The sequence below is a fragment of the Astatotilapia calliptera genome, chromosome 23 (assembly GCF_900246225.1).
Source record: "Astatotilapia calliptera chromosome 23, fAstCal1.2, whole genome shotgun sequence".
Classification (NCBI taxonomy): Eukaryota; Metazoa; Chordata; class Actinopteri; order Cichliformes; family Cichlidae; genus Astatotilapia; species Astatotilapia calliptera.
This window is the reverse complement of record NC_039323.1, coordinates 106,808-124,258: the sequence shown is the minus strand read 5'-3', so window position 1 is coordinate 124,258 and position 17,451 is coordinate 106,808. Positions and strand designations below refer to the sequence as shown.

The following is a 17,451-nucleotide window of genomic DNA, read 5'->3' as shown; positions in this document are numbered from 1 at the left end:
TCTTTTCAATGAAGGATGGGTTGTTTGTCATTAACAAGGTGTGTGACTGGAACCATGGCAGCCACTCCCAAAGTCACAGCAGTGCCACCACAGGCCTGTAACAAGAAGAAAAAACAAAACTACACATTTTTAAGGGTTTAACACTTTCACTGTTTTCAACAGAAACATTATGAACTGTTACATATGGCAAGTGAAATGTACACTTAGTAGAGAGCTAGAAAAGCACTCATGAACTGTAGTACAAATGTTAAACCGTCGAGCACACGTGACTTATTTACACATAGACGTGGTAATTCTGATTTAAGTATTTTCTTATCGTGCATCTTCCATTATTCTCAGCTCCTTAAAAGGCTTTAAACACTCACACATGTGACGTGTGTGAGTTGGACCTATCCATCAGCTGTCTCAGGTGCCTATTTATAGATGTAAACATTGAGCCGCACGGCTGGATAACGAGGGTTGGTGCACCTGTGGATGTGGAGCTATCGTGTCTCCATTCTGCCTTACGATATCATTCATAATCGGAGGTTAAACTAGCTTCAGCTACCGTAATGTTTTTCTCTCACGCTTCCTGTTTAGGCGCTGATCAATAAGAACGTTTTCCCCGTAGAACACTACAAAACGAAGGCGTGCCTGCAGAAAACCCACCGCAACACCACAGACGGCTTAGAACGAGTGCTCAGCAGCACCTTTTATACAACTCTGCTTTCTAATATTACTACTGCAGATCAGTTTGTAGTATGTGTGAGATGCCCGTTTGCCCCCGTGTCAGTCTACTGACCCGCTGCTTCATCACAGCTTTGCATCATGAAAGTCCTTTTTCAGCAAATGTTAAAAAGCAGTTCTAGTTTTTGAACCTGAGAATATCTTTGTGAGGTGTGTGTGGGGTGTAATCTGATGACGTTTGTGGATAACGTATAGATCCAAGTGTTAGACTGGTGCCAAAGTTACCCACAGACCTTGAGCTGTGAACTGAAAACTACACGTTAGCTCACTGTACTCCAGTGGCAGCCTCCTCCTCTTCCTCCTTCAAATCAAAAGTCACCTCAGCGTCTGATTTTAAATCCAGTCTGGTGTTTGATGATCAAACAGGGCGGCTGCTTACATGTGACGGTGATGATGAGGAGAGGACGATGAGTTTTCCCAGAGTGCTGACAGAGCTCATTTTTCTATTCAGGTCGGTGGACATAAGGTGTTCACGGGTCCTCAGCTTGAATTTAAAGAAGCAGTATGAAATTTTAGGAAATGTGCTTTCTTGCAGTCGTATCAGAATATTAAAGTTAATTAAAATGTCACTGGATGCCACTGTAAATACAAACTAATATTCAGACTGTCACAGAAACCAGACAACATAATACATGAATGGGTTTGTTTTTCCAATTTATTGCTTAAAAATGTATTGAGACATTTCTTTCACTGGGAAAAATTCACAGTAACGATGTGCAAGTCTCAAACTCACAAAACCACACATATCAGACGTGATGCATCAGGGTTAAACAGCCAATTCATCACCAGGAACATCCAAAGCCTCCATCCTGGTGTTTGTGATAAGAGTGTGGCCTTCAAACTGCACGATCGTGGGTTAATTACTTGACACTCGTGTGTCATTAGCATAACGTGACCAAAATGTACAAATTAGACTTTATTTATTAATCTAGTGTGACTCTGAGCAGCTGAGTCTGTAAACTGGTAGAGGTGCATTGTCTGTGATGCCTGACAGTAACTAGATGCTGCGTGTTTGTGTTCAGCTTCATAACGGCCTTTGTCACAATTAAAAGTGCTTCTCTTAATGAGGAAAAACACTTTTCTCAACATTTTTCCTGTAAAAACAGAAACAACTTCAAGATTAAATGGACTCGTATTCATACTACCTGAGCTGCATTCAGCCATAGCGCTTTATTCTGAGATCCACACAATGAAGAATAATGAAAGGCAGGGTTTCCTAGAGAGGCAAACGATGACTGTACAGAAATATGCAGCCTCTAAATATTGTTGTGAGATTTTGCCTTCCTTTCGGCGCTTTTAAAGAATAAATAGGATCCATCTCTGCCATCTTAGCGTGCGAGTCCCCGTGCCAGGAAGTGAGTAGACACCTTTCCCACAATGTTGAGCTGTTCCTTTAGTTTTTTCACTTTCATTTGCCAACATTAGCTGTGAAAAAAAAAAACACCTCAGCCCTTAACAGCTTAAAAGGAAGGGAGTGTGTGTGTGTGTGTGTGGGGGGGGGGGGTGTTGTCTGCATTACTGACAGTGACTTAGCAGACAACCATCGTGTCGCTCTGTAATTCAGCACTATTAGCAGCTGGAACCCGGGAACAGTAATCCTTTTATGTGCCTGTGCCGTTCGCTCATGCAAGTAGAGCAGGAAATTCTTCAGTCAAAAAAAAAAACAAATACAGGTGCTTGACTTCATCTAACTGGTGTATTTACCTGAAGTCTTTTCCATCCCCGCAGCCCTACGTGATGTCCTTATTTGATACTTTTAGAGTCCAAAAGTACCAAAAACCGCAGTGTGTTCATTATTGAAGTAGACTTGACTGCACGCTGTTGTTTTTCAGCAGCTTTGGCGCATGCAGTGCAGATGTTGAACCTCAGAGCAGGCTTGCAAACGTCATTGCTGCACGCGTTCGCAGTATTTTTGGCAAAGGCCGTGCAAGTTCATCAGAAAATGGAAAAGTTGTTTCTGAAAGTCGCTCATCGGAGGAAAAAAGTATTCCCCATTAGCATTACAGGACCACCGCCGCATGGTCACAAGAAAATGCACTGCCCTTCAAATCTACTTTGACTTACTGTTCTGAAACTTCCTTCGTTTGATTTTTATTTATTATGTTTTAAGCCAGTAAAGACCAGGGACTTGGTGCCATGATAATTCTCTTACAGTGCTATTGTGTGAAATTATAATCACTTGTTATGGAATAATTTTTATAGTCTTTTTTTCACACCAGACCTTTTTTTTTTTTTTTGTATTTGTACAGTGGCGTGGTGATACTGATATGTTGCCATGAATTATTGTAACCAATAAAAAGCTTTTAACCAAGAAAACATGGATGGTCTTTGCAAACAAATACACAGCGCACACTCACGCAAACTTTCCCGCCCATATAACTGTGAAACACATCTACACACAAAGTCAGTCAGTGAGGTAGTTTGAGCTCAAAATGCTCTTTTTAACTATTATGTAAAGCACATACGAGTCATTTGATCGTTATTTACTTAGAAGTTAAAACAACGCGCAGGTGCCTTCGTCAGGAGTTGCTGTGGAGACTCGTAGCAAATGTCTTGCTAACAAGTGAATCAAGTCATCAAGCTATAAACCACTAATATAAAATGAGTCTGTATTCTTAGGGAACTGCAAACATACTCGGAGAACCTCCGTCCTTAAAAGAAAAACGAAATCCTGCACAGTTCCTATGCCAAGCTGGTTTTTGTTTTGCTTTTATGGCTCTAGTCACACCAAACCAGCCTCCTAATTCAGTGACAGATTACAAGTAGTTGTGGTAACCAAATTGCTGGTTGGAAGCAATGTGTATCCTAATAACCGCACTGCATTCACTCTCAGATTTGCTAAGGCTTGCAAATATTTGCTAATTCCCAAATGCGGCCAATTGCCAAAGCATATCCGAGTCACTCTGTGCAACATGTCTGCAGTGTCTCAGTACAACAGCGGACTCCACTAAACTGGCTGTTTTCTGGTTATGCTCCTACATAAACCTCGGGTGCAGCAACTACATCACTATCAGTGGAGGAATTCCTCTTTCAAATTGATGTAGGTCTGGCTGGAGATTTCTGTGCATGTAGACAGCCACAGGTTGGGCTTTTGATTTTTGCTGTTCATTTTACAGTCAGTAGTCATTATCAGCAGCAGACGGCATGTTATTGTCGACTTCAAGCCATTCAATCGTAAACTAGCAGCAGAGTGACTCTAATTTATTGCAATATTGAACACATTTGACCTTTTTTCTGTAAGTGTCCAAAAAGAAACACACAAAATCTCGTTTTAGATCGTTGCAGTTTTAATGCAATTTGGAAAATCTACACATACTTCAGGACACATTTGAGGAAAAAAAGTTTACAAAGTGCACACTGGTGTAGTCATCATCGGGTAATGGGTATAAATAAAATAGGGTATTATAAAATATATATATATGAATATTTTGAAAGCTTTTGTTCTATACAGTTTGAAGTATTAGAAAATAGCCGACAAGGCTTCAGCTTTTCAATCGTACTCAAACGATTGAGTGAATTTACTGAGCTTCCTGTAACTGTGAAAATGTTTTCTTTCATTATTAAATTAATTTGTTTTTCACACAATGTAGATGTGACCAAACAGATGCACGTACAGTCGTACTGATTTGCTCCATAGAGGTTACTGAAATATTCACAGTCAGAAGCACATTAGTGTCCAAATACAGCACCCGACCGGTGGTGTGCACGCCGACCAGGATAACCGTGACCCGTGGAGCATATCTGCACCACAGGATTCAGGTGTGTTCACTGCTTTTAGAAGAGCCTGACATACAGCAGACCCTGTTGTGTCTGGGCCTTTGCACGTCTCTCTGCTAATCATGAAGAATCGTCTTTTTTTTTTATTTTTTAGATTAACAGTCAAATCTACAAAATCACAAAAAGAAGGGAAAAAATTACAAGTGGCTATTCAGATTGAAAACTGTTCCCGGGGTACCAACACAATTATAAATGAATAATTGAGAAGCTGATTATCAAAACATCGGCGCATAAACCTCGGCTGTAGTTTGCGCGATCTTGCAGTGACGTGGCACCGAACTGAGGAATGACTGACTCCGTGAGAGCTGAACTGTGGAGCGATGAAGAACAGGATCTTCACTGCTCAGGCTGCAAATACTGCTTGGTGAACTCCTCCAGCTGTTTCTCCAGGTCAGTGGCTTTATGTCTGCACACATCGTGTATAAAGAGAAATACTTGACTTATTACCTTCTTGGGTTGAGATAACATTTTGTGATATCTGTCATGTAGAACTCAACTACACGTTTCCAATTACTGTTATCATTCATTTGATCTGAGACGTTAACGTTCCCCACACTGGTTCCTGATAAATTCCCAGACAGACACTTTACTTTTCCCGTTATTCCCGATAAGAGAGGGAGCTGGACTGACCGCAGGCTCTTGGAGCGGCTCTGGATGCTCTCCAGCTGATCGATCTTCGCTGTCAGTTGACGGATTTCTGCCTCCAGCTCTTTCTGCGTCTGGTCCACCTGCTGACAGAGCCTAGCAAAGGTGGTTGCCATCTCCCTGGTAACACAGAGGGCACAGTGTGGCACTGCTTATTTATTTAGCTCTGTTACAGAGGGCGGGGCTGAGCTGTGTAGGTTTAAATTAGGAAAGGAGGCAGGAGGAGGGAAGCAAAAACCATGAGGCTATAACCTGTTCATGCACACAGAAGAGCAAGTGGCAGAAATGATTTTTAGATGGTTCACAGTGCACACCGTCAGCTCACTGGATAGACAGATGATATGAAAGGCAGCACACTTACTGTTGGACTTGTTTGCTACAGTTTGCACTCGTGAGGCTGACCATGAGCTGCATTTTATCGGATGCATAGTCCACAAACTGCCGCTTCAGAGCACGCTCCTTTGCCTTCGTGGTCCAAGTGAGTCTCTCGTATAGGTACAGCAGGCCATAGAGAGAGGCTGACAGGGCGATCAGCCTCCAGCCAACGGTTCTCCACACCTGAGAGAGAGTAGGCAGGTGAAGCATGCTTATTTTGCTGTTTCAGTGGTGGAAGCTTAGATTAAACATGTCGAGTTCAGCACCATGTATTTGCAAATACTACTCTTCTCTCTATAGGTTTACAAAGACGGTCGTCTAAACAATCCTTTTGAGCTACAATGGAACAAATATCAACCATTTTTAACAGGAAAATGTTAAACAGGCTAAAATGCACATCACAAAGTTGGGAGTACATGGTACATGTTAGTTCAGTGGTGGCAAACATAAGGCCTGAATTTCGTTGGACACACAGTTTTGGACATTTAGCTGAACTTTACATTACTTTTGATTTCTGAATACTGGAACGCCCTGGTCCATAACAAAGCTCAGGGAGTGCAACAAATAAAAACTCAATGTCAAGACAGTTTCTTACAGTTAAATATGTCCAGAGTTCATATTGTTCGACTGTCCACTATTAACTGAGAGGTTAAAATGAGACCTGGGTTCTCGGGCTCCTTTTATTAAAACAGGTTCAAACATCTTTGACAGTGAAACCAGTGCTGTGGTTAAGAGCAGCTTCTTCTATTTCTTTCATCTTTTTATTGTAAATCACTTTTGTTTGAAATGTGCTAGATAAAAAAAAAAATGGACTTACTGTCTTCCTTACTCACACACCATATTTCATATGTTGGAATTAAAAACGACCTCAGACACAACATACCACTCCTCCAACGACCAGTACGCCCATTGAAGTGCGGGAATTGAGGGAAGCGATGGCTACTATCAGGTCCTCCTGGGTCATGAGGGCTGTCTGCTGGTTGGGCACTGCCACGGTCGTGGGGGGCGCAGAGGAGGAGGGTGTTTGGGTCTGAGGCAGTGCTGGGAGAGGTGTCTAAGGAATGACAAGCAGAGTTTTTCAGAATAGGATGTGAAAAAGTCTCATTACAATAATAATTCTTGATTGGTGCGCACCTGAAAGTTCTGGTCCACCAGTCTAAGAGCTCTCTCTGCATTGGCAGATCCCAGAAAGCGGTGGACTAACGCTTTCCAGCCCAGCGAAAACTTAAACTCAATGTCTTCCTGGAAGTCGCTGCAAAGTGTGGCGCAGTTTAGGTCGTAACTCATGTCAAACTTCCTGCTGTTCATCAGCATGGACACCTGGCTCTGGGTTGAAGAGGGAAGCAGAGGGAGCATGCTCTCTGGAAAGGGAGAATCCCAGCATAAAATGAAGAGAAGGCATATTTGGACACTAAGTGGGCAGCCCTTCAAAATGAGGACATTCACATTTGGACACATTTGGAGCTGGTATAATTTTAGGGACCTGCTGGGCTCAAAGTTAAGAACCAAATATGACACGTTTGTGTTGCACTTTTCCTTACAAGGAAAAAGAGAAACCGATTTATAGAACAGCTCCGGAAGTCTTTTTATCAGAGGGCACATTAACACCTTTACAACATCACTGTCACCGAGCACAGCTTGCATGCGTGCATGACAGTGACGCATTTGTCGCATAATGGGGCATGGAATGACGGCATTCAGCGAGGAGGGTAAATATAGCAGTGATCAGGGTGTAGCAGACATCAGCCTGAAGGCAAAAAGGTTCTGACCAAGTTTAGCAATGCTGCGAATGAGTGACGGAGCGAAAAAATGCTGCCCTGAAGCCATTTTCTAATAAAAAATATCCATTTCTTAAGAGATGAAACCATTTTCAGAAATTGCGTTAACGACTTCAGCTTTTATATTGCAACATTGCAAAGGAGCTCTTATTCATTAACATCCGTGTTACGTGAATTACCTATCATGTATTCCTGGGTGGACTGAACAGAGGCGTTGACAGCATTGGAGCAGCGGAAAGCCAAATTCTTGCCCATCCCCTCCTCCACGTGACCCAGCAGCTCCTGCCAACAGCAACAGGGGTCAGAGGTCAGATGGAAAAAAGGATCTTTGCACGCATGGCACTGTCACAGTGTTTATGCAGACTTTGCATCTGTTATTCCACTAAAACTGAAACTGGAACACTGTAGTGCTAAAGCTAGCAGATGCTAACTGCTTTCAGAGGCCTGTCAGATAAAGTTAAACTAAATGTGTGTAGTACACAGTGTAGCAGAGAGAAACTTCAGCAAGTAGTATGTACAGGCAGTTTATCTGCTTGGTGACTCAATGTGTAGCAGACAACTTTAATGAGCATCGATTGTTGACCCTTACAGCCGGCTAAGCAGAACATCATTTTATTGGCTTTTATTTCGTCTGAGGTGTTTTTATGCTGCCTTTACTTACAGACTTGTACATTTTGAGGACCTGAGGTGAGGGGTGGAAGTCACAGTGGAACTCATCAACAATTAAATGAAGGCGACAGATCTCCTCCCCCATGGCGGTGGAAACCTGGATAAAACGCAACATGGGAGCTCAAGTTGATCTAGTCAGTGACACACAATGGAGCTTCCTCTGGTTTCTGTCCAGGCATCAAGAAGTTTTTCCAATTTCAATATCAGCGAAATAAAGAAGAAAAAAAAAAACAATTACAGTTTTATTTTTGCATATAGAGGTAATTAAGTTACTTTCATTTAAAGGAGAAAGGAAACAGACAAAAGCTCTGTTAATCAGCTTGTCACCTGCTGACTCTGAGAAAGTGATCCATGCGTTTATTTCATCCAGGCTTGACGACTGTAATAGTCTTTATTTCGGTACCAGCCAGGCTCTGCTCTTCAGCTAGTTCAGGATGCTGCAGTCCGACTCCTGACAGGCGCTCGTAAACATGACCATATCTCTCCAGGCTTGTTTACACTGGCTTCCAGTGCATTGTAGAATTGATGTTATTGCTTGTTTTTAAGTCTCTAAATGGATTAGCTCTGTCATACCTCTCTGACCTTTTAACTAAAAATACTGCAAACAGATCTCTCAGGTCAGCTGATAAGTTGCTTCTGATTGTCCCTAGCAGCAGGCTACACACAGAGCAGACTTTGGATCAGTCTGCCTCTTCAGATTAGGATCTCTCCAACACTTGACATTTTTAAAGCCTGTCTCAAAACACATTTTTACTCTCTAGCTTTTACTCATGACTGAGTGTTTTATTCTCTGTGCGTGTTTGTTCTACTTGTTACTTTTGTTACTATGTACAGCACTTTGGTCAACATGTGTGGTTTTTAAATGTTGCTTACAAATTGATTGATTGATTGATTGATTGATTGATTGATTGATTGATATAATATTTGCTATTTGCTGACCTACTGGCATTTATAACATCTGATAAATTTATCAGCTGATCTAAAGAAGAGACAGGTGAAACACCCTTCAATCAGGTGTTGATTATGCATAATTTGGCCACCAGAGGGCACCCTGCCATCTGCTGTTGGCAACGTGTTTGCTAATAAAAGCAGACAGCGTGACCAAGTTCATAAATAAACGAGAAATCTGTTTTATAAGCAGAAAAAAAACCTCTTAGCTGATATATAGTAATATCTGGCTCCTTAAAAACTATGATGAGATGAAACACCTAAGTGATCAGCAGATAATTAGCACTGCATGTGTTGGTGTAATCACAAAGTAAATATCTGAGGTTGGAGATCCTTCAGGGTAGAAAAAAATCAATTTCTCCTTTTGTCAGTGTTACCTTGGACTCCACGTCCTCACTGATCGCCTTGATCTTCTTTTTAATTTCATCGACTAGCAGGTTGAGTTGATTCTTGACAAACTCCAGCCGATCCATCTGATACTCTCTGTCCTCCAGTGCCGCCACTCTGAAGACCCCCACCCCCCAAACAGGAAATGCTGTCACACATGCAAACTAGCAGGTAAATAACTTGACAGTAAAACGTTGATTAGACCTGCACAGCAGAAAGAAGCAAAACAAAAAACAAAAAAAACACATGTTGACAACTCAAATGATCACATAATTTTTCAGCATGCTGATGTTTTATCTCTAGAAACCCTTCAGCTGGAGGAAGATCAGACATTATAAGTAAAGAAAACGTAGTGGGCGCTCACCTCTTCTCCGCGGCCTCGATGTGGATGGCATCCATTATGCTCTTGACTTGTTCTGTGATCTGCTTGGCCCTGATAGTGTGCTGCTCAAACTTTGTTTTCACTGCTGACTGCGAGATACACTCCTGCGAGGCCATAACACACAAGTTACTGTGACATTTACTGTGGCTGCTGCTGGACGCCGTGCGGGAACTTGCACGCCACCAGGGACGAATGTAGGACAAGATAAACACCTGCTACGTTTGACTTAAAAGAAGAAGAAAAGAAATGGAAACACAGGTGTGGAAACGACAGCAGCAGAGTGCGTATCTTGTGTCACGCAGCCCACATTTGGTCACAGTAGTGTGTTGGTGATCTCACAACAAAATTAAGAAATAAAAATCAACATATTAAGTGAATTTAAACACAAACGCAACAGAATGAAGGAGGAAGTGCAACATAGATAAGTAGGAATTTATGTCATGTTGGGATTTAAAGTAGCTGTTCTTCATTTTAAGTTAAGTAAAGAGTATCGCGATGACTTACTGGAAACAGATTCCTGACCCTGACAGAAGCAGCTCTCTAACGATATAGTAAATCTACGTCATCAGAACTGTGCTTTCTTTGTTTTTCTCACAGAGCACTTTTTGTTTCCCCTTTCCCAGCTGTATGATGATTTGTCTGATATGCTCTCTTCCAAACAATTCCTCCTTTATTGGGCTATTTCAGGTGTAAAGGAGGAGGAGAAGTGTATGCTAACTTGCTAACTGCCTACTTTAACATTTTCCTATGTTGGATGTAATCTGATGTTCCAGCATCCATCACTAACAACCCCAACAGCCAGACCAAGCTGCCAGTGAAGCCAAATGTCTCTTATTCTATGTGCTTTTATTCCCAGGATCTATACAGTAAAATACAACAAAAAACAAAATACCACAATAAGATGCAAAATTAAACAAAAATAAATAAAAAAAGCAGCAATAGAAAACTCAATGAAAAAAATGTGGAATAAAACAAACGGCTGCCCTCACCTAAGTGAATCTAGATTTCAGCAATGAAGACGCAGGTTGATGTAAAAAAGGCGCAGCGAGTGGACGGCTCTGCGGGAGTCAAAGTCTGAGCAGCTGGCTGCTTCTGTCAGCTGTTACTGCTCGAGGGAAGACTCACGCCGACTCTTGGTTTTTTTTTTTAAACATCGAAACACACAGACTACTACTACTTTGAGCTGGCAAAGGAACATCTGAAGATTTCTTATTTATTCCACAAATGTTAGCAGACTTATGCAACAAGCTAAGTTCTGCTTCTTGTAGAGCAGCCACTCTTTTCTTCTCCTGCTCACAATGAATGAGGAAACAATCTCAGTTAGCTTAGCGGTGAGTTCCCTTCTTTCTTCAGCGGTAATTTCTGACGATGCGCTAACTGCAGCTCTCAGCAGGCATCCATGCAACCTAACGTTTCTTTGAATCCTATATTTGTAACGACTGAAACATCCATCCAACACTCAGTTTGTTAGTAAACATTGGAATATACGCTTCAATGTATTCGTTTTCCTAAACGCACACAAACACACCTCAAACCTCCTTTCAAAGCACTGAAACTCCTTCAGTCTCTCCTGGAAGCCCTCAGCAAGAGCGCCACCTGTTGGACAATTTAATCACATTAGAAAGATCATAAAGTTCTGAACATGACTGCAAAAATGCACGCGTACAATACTTTGACTCACATCGGATGTAAACATCTAAACCTCTAATTTAATATTCATTCATAGTTCTGCTTTATATTGATATCAAGGCTTCTGCGTAACACTGGTGAACACACGTGTATGAAATCTGGGTAGTACACTTTGTTAGTCCGACCTTCCCTGTATCCTCACCTGTTTCAGGCATGCCTTGTGCACGCTGCATACGAGAATTGAGCACCTCCTTTGCAGAGACAAAGAAAATGTGGTTGGGTGCCTTATCACTGTCCAAAACTTTGAGCTCATCCACCAAGAAGTTCACACAACGGTCTGTGTGCTGCTTCCTCACCTGAAAAAGAAGACACGCCACCTTCACGTATGAGGTTTTTTACATTATTTATTCTCAAAGTAACAATCTCTTTCATTGGAGGCTGATGACACAGCAATCCCATACTCACGTCCTCCATGTATTCTGGTTCATTTGCTGAGGCGTCCCAGCGATTGTTGAGGATGAAGATGTTCGGCTTTGAAAGACGCTCATTCACTTTGTGGAAAAAGTGCTTTTCCTAGAAGCAAAGAAGTTAAAGGACAGTCTGAGTAGTGCAGAACAGTAAAGACAGGAAGTCATTTCTTTCTTTCCAAAACAAAGCTCCTGCTTGATTTGACAGGGTGCAGACTGCAGGGGTAAAAATCCTCACGGTTTGCACACTTATGCAGAAATGGTAGCTTTATGTTTGCTACTCAGCCATCAAAGTTATTTACATAAATCCTCGATTTATATCTACAGAAAAGCCCAGAGTGGAATGCAAGTCTGCTTTGCCTTTAAGAACTGCAGCTGCGCTAAAGATCTCTGTGACTGGCTGTGTTTAGCTTCACGCTGCATGAATGTGCAGACAGAAAGAAGAGTGGGGCCTGTTTGTGGTCGGACACAAACACTGGCTGGTTGCACTCTTATCAGCTCAGCATAGAGAACATCCACACGGCCCCTCTGGCTCTCACAGAACTGGAAACTTGGAGTTCTTTAGCCGTCAGAATTGTTGTCTGAAGACCAACAAGGATACCCAATGGATTTACTTTGCCCAATGGATCATCACGGCCTTGCCGTATTGGTCCATTTGATCGACCTTTGTTGTTATTATTTATTTTATTTTCAGTTGTTACAGACGGGACAGACATGACTGAGGGATAGGAAAGGGAGAAAGAAAGATGAAGGGAAAGAAAAACAGAAGGGAAGCGGGACAGTGAGAAAGGGCACTTAAAAAGAGAAAGAAGAAAAAAAAATCTCCCGGATCACCTGTTGAGAGGAAAAAGAGAAAACAAGCAAAAAAAAAAAAAAGCAACATACTAAACACAACACCATCACGTTAATCTAGCTAAGTGTAAACAGCAGTAAATACTAAATATTGAATGTTGTTGTGCAGCAAGCAGGACAGACAGTGCACAATGTGCTTGGAAATAGCAGCCAATAGAGGTGTAGTTTGTGTCTATGAACAGTGAACACCTGCGTGCACACCTATGTGGATCAGCGCGCTTGTATTCAAAAGGTTTCCCCATGTAACGGTCTGCTAGAGGATGTAGAGAGCCATAGCCCCGTCCCCCAGGGCATGAAGCAGGCATGGAAGAGATCCAGGCCCCAGACATCCAGAGGCCCCAGAGTGCGAGAGTCCAAGGAGGACCACTGGAGTGTGGGAAGAGCTGAGGAGAGCCCCAGATGAGGGGTCACCCAGTAGCCACGGAGCAGAAGCCAGAGGGGGCTGCAGTGGCGTGCCCGCCGGCTCTGCCGGCAGCCAGCTGTGCCAGAATGAGGGCCCCCTTTGCCCCGGAAGAGACCTGACCGACCAACAGGCACCAGGCCCCGCCAAGTAGTCACCGGGAGTGAACTGGTACATACCTAAGCGCCCAGCCCCGGACACCAAGAACCACCAACACACCGACCCCTGAGGGCATCAGTTACCAGCAGGGAGTGTGGTGAGGGGAGATAGGTCTTTGGAGGACACCATCAACTTAAATGAAAACTTAGAGGCTTATAGAGCAATGACGGGTGACAACGGGCCGACGGACACAGCGACCCTATCATCTAATAGCTATCAATATATGCATTAATATACGTTTAAACAAGTAACTGACAAAGAAAGAGCAGATAAAAGATCAGTAACTAACAAGCCTAATAATGGTTTTAATAATGGTTTTGATGACTGACACAAGCATATAGGCAATCTGAAAAAAGCTGACTAGACAGATCAGATAAGATGACAGGTGCTGGCAATACGATGACAAAATTCAGAGCTGAATTACAAGCGGGAACAATGAAGGAATTTCTTTGATCAATCCTTAAGTGAGTGGCGCTCACCCATGGAGCTGTTTCGATGATTTAAAACGTTATCCGGCCTTTTCCCCAGCTCGGGTTATTCCCTATCTACGCATGAAAGTGCTGCTGCAACTAATTATTGAAACAGAGTGACACCAGGACAGCAGCCAAACATGAGTTTGATGTGTGTGAGACACTTTACCGTGTTCATGAGTGTAGACTCCGAGTTTGCCACCAGCACAAAAACATCAGCATCCAGGCAAAACTTGTCTATCCAGCTGTCCAGCTCTAACGTGACGTCTGTTCCGGGGCTGGAAGTCAGAAGGGAGGTCAAATACACCAAATGTACGAGATAGGTGGACTTTTCAGATGCGAAGATCTGATCCTGTTACCTGTCTACAAGCACCAGGTCATCTCGCAGCAGAGCACATTTGGTCTTTGGCCAGAAGACACGTACCAGGCAGCCGGCATCCAGGCTTTCATCCATGAGAAGCGCGTGAGCCAGCTGGTTCACGGTCTGCAGACAGGGAGGAAATCCACTGATGTTAGGAATATTTACACAAAAAGTTTATAGTAATGCAAATGAAAATTATAGCACATTTTGCAGCCACCAAAATGTGTTAAAAACCACCGAAGGGTGCTGAATTGTCCCAAGAATCCATCAGAGTGTGAGAGAGTGTTAACAAAGCACCTTAGGTCTGTATGACTGGAAGAAAAGTGTCTTGTAGTGAAAAGTGCTTTGAGTGCTTGATTCGAGTAGAAGCACATTATTTATAAATATGAGTAAATTTACCACTTGGAAACCCACCTAGCTTTAATCACTTGAGTTATAACACGTAAAAACACCGGACTGATTATTAGGAAGGTGAGACGAAGCCGCTCAGCTCCACACAGTAAACAAGACTGTAGGGTCTCCTTTAAATTTCAGACACCTGACACTGCAGTAAACAGCCTGCCTTCATGTCACATGTTCTTACATGGCTACAAGTTCAGCCTTTGCCCAGTTCAATTTGCATTCAACTGACTATTTACGTGGCTGTAGCTCACGAGGTAGAGCAAGCCAAATCAAAGCAAATCAAATCAAATCACTTTTATTGTCACATCACATGTGCAGGCACACTGGCACAGCACATGCGAGTGAAATTCTTGTGTGCAAGCCCCACAAGCAACAGAGATGTGCAAACACAACAACACAAACGAGCAAAACACAAGAATGGCCAACCTGAAACTAATAAATATATGTACAATATATAATAGTGTATGCATTTCTGGATGTGTATACTAAATATTTTCCTACGTGTGTGTGTGTGTGTGTGTGTGTGTGTGTGTATACACATTTTTACAAATTAAATAGTAAAAAAAAAAAAAATAATAATAATAATAATAATAATAAAATATATAAAATATACAGAGTTGAATATGTGCAGAACAAGTGGCATTTATATACAGTGTGGAGTGCATAATGTTGAAGCCATCGACTACCTGAAAGGTTTGTGGTTCAATCCCTGGCTGCTCCATTCTGCATGCTTGCAGACACATCGGAGTATGAATGTGTGTGAAGTTAGACAGAAAGCACTTACACAGAAATAAGTGCTGGTGTGAAAGCGCCATATAAGAACCAGTCCATTTAGCTACTCAAGTGCTACATTTATCTGCAACTGTGAAAAACTTCAGTCCCATTATTACTGGTGTTTTAATAGCAAACCACAAACAACAAGAATAAGAATGTATAGTATGATAGAAAGAGCGGCAAGCAGTGTGAGCAGATGCTCTGATTAACGACCACGGTGGCATTCTGGTGCGTGTGTTCACGTAAACTTTGTCCTCGGTTTCTCTGGAGGGGATCAGCTGCACATAATTACTAGACAGAGCTCGCAAACTTCCAAAAACATTCTGCTGCCTCTGAATTAAACTTACCTTGACACTCTTCTTTTCATCTGAGCCGTCTGTCTTGAGGTAGGCCTTATCGTCATCGGTGCCCTCCACACTCAAGAAGCAGTTGGTGGTGTGGCCAATACCACTTGGCAGCACTCGATCCCTCAGCATGGCATTAATCACTGTGCTTTTACCATTACTGGTCCTGAGATCAACAAACAGATTCTTTACTTACTTATTTAACCTTTATTCACACAGGCGGTCCCACTGACACTCGAGGTCTCATTTGCAAGTGAGACCTGTTGTTGCTCAGTGTGCTCATAATTTTAAAAACTCATAAAGAAATGAAAGTGTTATGTACAAAGTTCCTGTTATTTTCAGCTAGTCCAGCTGCTGTATGGTGCAATTTATTGCCATCTGACTGAATTACTTGAATATAGGACATGCTTGTTTTGCTGTAACACATTAGTTTCACGGTCAGGTAACTACTCGAGGCACTGACTCATAGTTAAAGAAAATGAAAGTAAAGACACACCTATCCACACAACAGGGAAAAGAGTGCTTTACATTCCCACGACCGAGAGCGTCACAAAAAAAAAACCCACTCTGGAAAATACCATTTAAGAATAGCACCGCTTTTGGTAGAGCATGTGTAAAGCATCATGGTTATTATAGTTCAACGAAAGTAAACATAAAAAGTAAAACTAGATGTGAAAACACCTGATTACACTGAAATAAAAATAAAAAGACTTCTTTAGCAAGACTTAAGATGAGTGTGAGTCCACTTTCTTCACAAATGCACCGTTTATATTGTAATACCTGTTCTGATCTTCTTAAATCTCACAAACACATCACTGAAGTAAACCGATAACAAAAACTTTTTATTAATAAAATGTCATTAAATAAAAATAAATCTGGTCAACAGGTAGACTAACCTGCCAAAAAAGGCCACTTTCATGTGCCTGCGTGCCAGCACCTCCTTGATGACAGCCAGTTTGTCTCTATATGCCTTAATCTGCTCCTTCTGATCCTGAGTTGCGATGTTCTCCAAAACTTTATTCCCGCTGATGTCTGTCAGCACAAAAACACAGCATGAAGAAAAGCAAGTGCTGTGCGCCTCCTGCACCAACACTCCTGATTGACAAGAAGTCGGTGTTAGAAGCTCCCAGGCAAACTTCTCTCACCTTCCACAAACTCTGAAGTCTCCTTCACGTAGTGGAGTAGCTGCTCGAACACATCGCTTATCGTCTTCTTGGCCACAACAAAGTGCTTGAGAGGGGAAAACTCGCCCCGGGCCGAGTCTGTCCGTCTGAGTGGAGGCGCCGCAGCCATGCTGGTCAATCTGAAACCGGAGGCGTCAGCAAGGACAAACACACTCGTATCAGCGGGCACGAACAACACCGCAAACACAGTTTGGATCGAGCCGAAACACTTCTGTTGATCTTAATATTACAGTTACATAACTTAAGTATCAAAGTATCAAACTGCAGTGGATGGAAGATGGATTGTTTATTAAAAGTGTTTTTAGCGAAGTTATCGAACAAGAGTTAGCAATGACGCCGTGCATCTTCCTACACATTGCTACACACGGTGTTCAGATAGGTAGCTGTACACACATATGTCCGGCTTTTCCCGGTTAGTTATTAGCAGCTGTAACACTTGAAAATCTCTCACGGTGAGTGCTGTCCTGGAGGCTAACCGATTAAGCTAGGTCATGTTACAGGCAGCCGTAAGCTAGCATTAGCCCCGGCGCTACTTTTTTTCCTCACCGCTGTCCAAAGAGAGCCCGCGTCCTCTTCTCATAACACAAATAATATAGATCCGGGTGGACAATGCAGAGATCTCCTTTGCTTACTGGAAGATTGATTGCTGTCAGACTGGCCCGTGTGTTCACTGTAATGTCACAGCGCCAAGTTAGTTAGAGGAAGAAGTATGCTTCCGAAAC

General features: G+C 42.4%; 1 protein-coding gene across 1 annotated transcript; it reads right to left on the bottom strand.

The window, feature by feature from the left end:
- Window positions 1-3,992: 3,992 nt before the first annotated feature.
- On the bottom strand, window positions 3,993-17,451 carry mfn1b (mitofusin 1b). Its single transcript, XM_026159988.1, has 18 exons — window positions 17,276-17,451; window positions 16,691-16,848; window positions 16,442-16,577; window positions 15,549-15,711; window positions 14,024-14,148; window positions 13,834-13,942; window positions 11,782-11,889; window positions 11,519-11,672; window positions 11,216-11,283; window positions 9,670-9,791; window positions 9,296-9,422; window positions 7,963-8,067; window positions 7,481-7,583; window positions 6,658-6,884; window positions 6,407-6,577; window positions 5,510-5,706; window positions 5,134-5,268; window positions 3,993-4,909 (listed from the first exon to the last, which is right to left on the bottom strand). Exons 2-18 carry the CDS (start codon window positions 16,836-16,838, stop codon window positions 4,840-4,842), a joined length of 2,268 nt encoding a protein of 755 aa, XP_026015773.1. The 5' UTR covers window positions 16,839-16,848; window positions 17,276-17,451; the 3' UTR covers window positions 3,993-4,839.

Bases quoted from the DNA above. Each gene is read 5' to 3' on its own strand.
- mfn1b (XM_026159988.1), bottom strand. From the start codon at position 16,838: ATGGCTGCGGCGCCTCCACTCAGACGGACAGACTCGGCCCGGGGCGAG. The intron at 6,885-7,480 runs GTAATTCACGTA...CTCCCTTTCCAG, and splicing joins CACCCAGGAATACATGATAG to AGAGCATGCTCCCTCTGCTT. The intron at 4,910-5,133 runs GTCAGTCCAGCT...CGATGTGTGCAG, and splicing joins AGCCGCTCCAAGAGCCTGCG to ACATAAAGCCACTGACCTGG.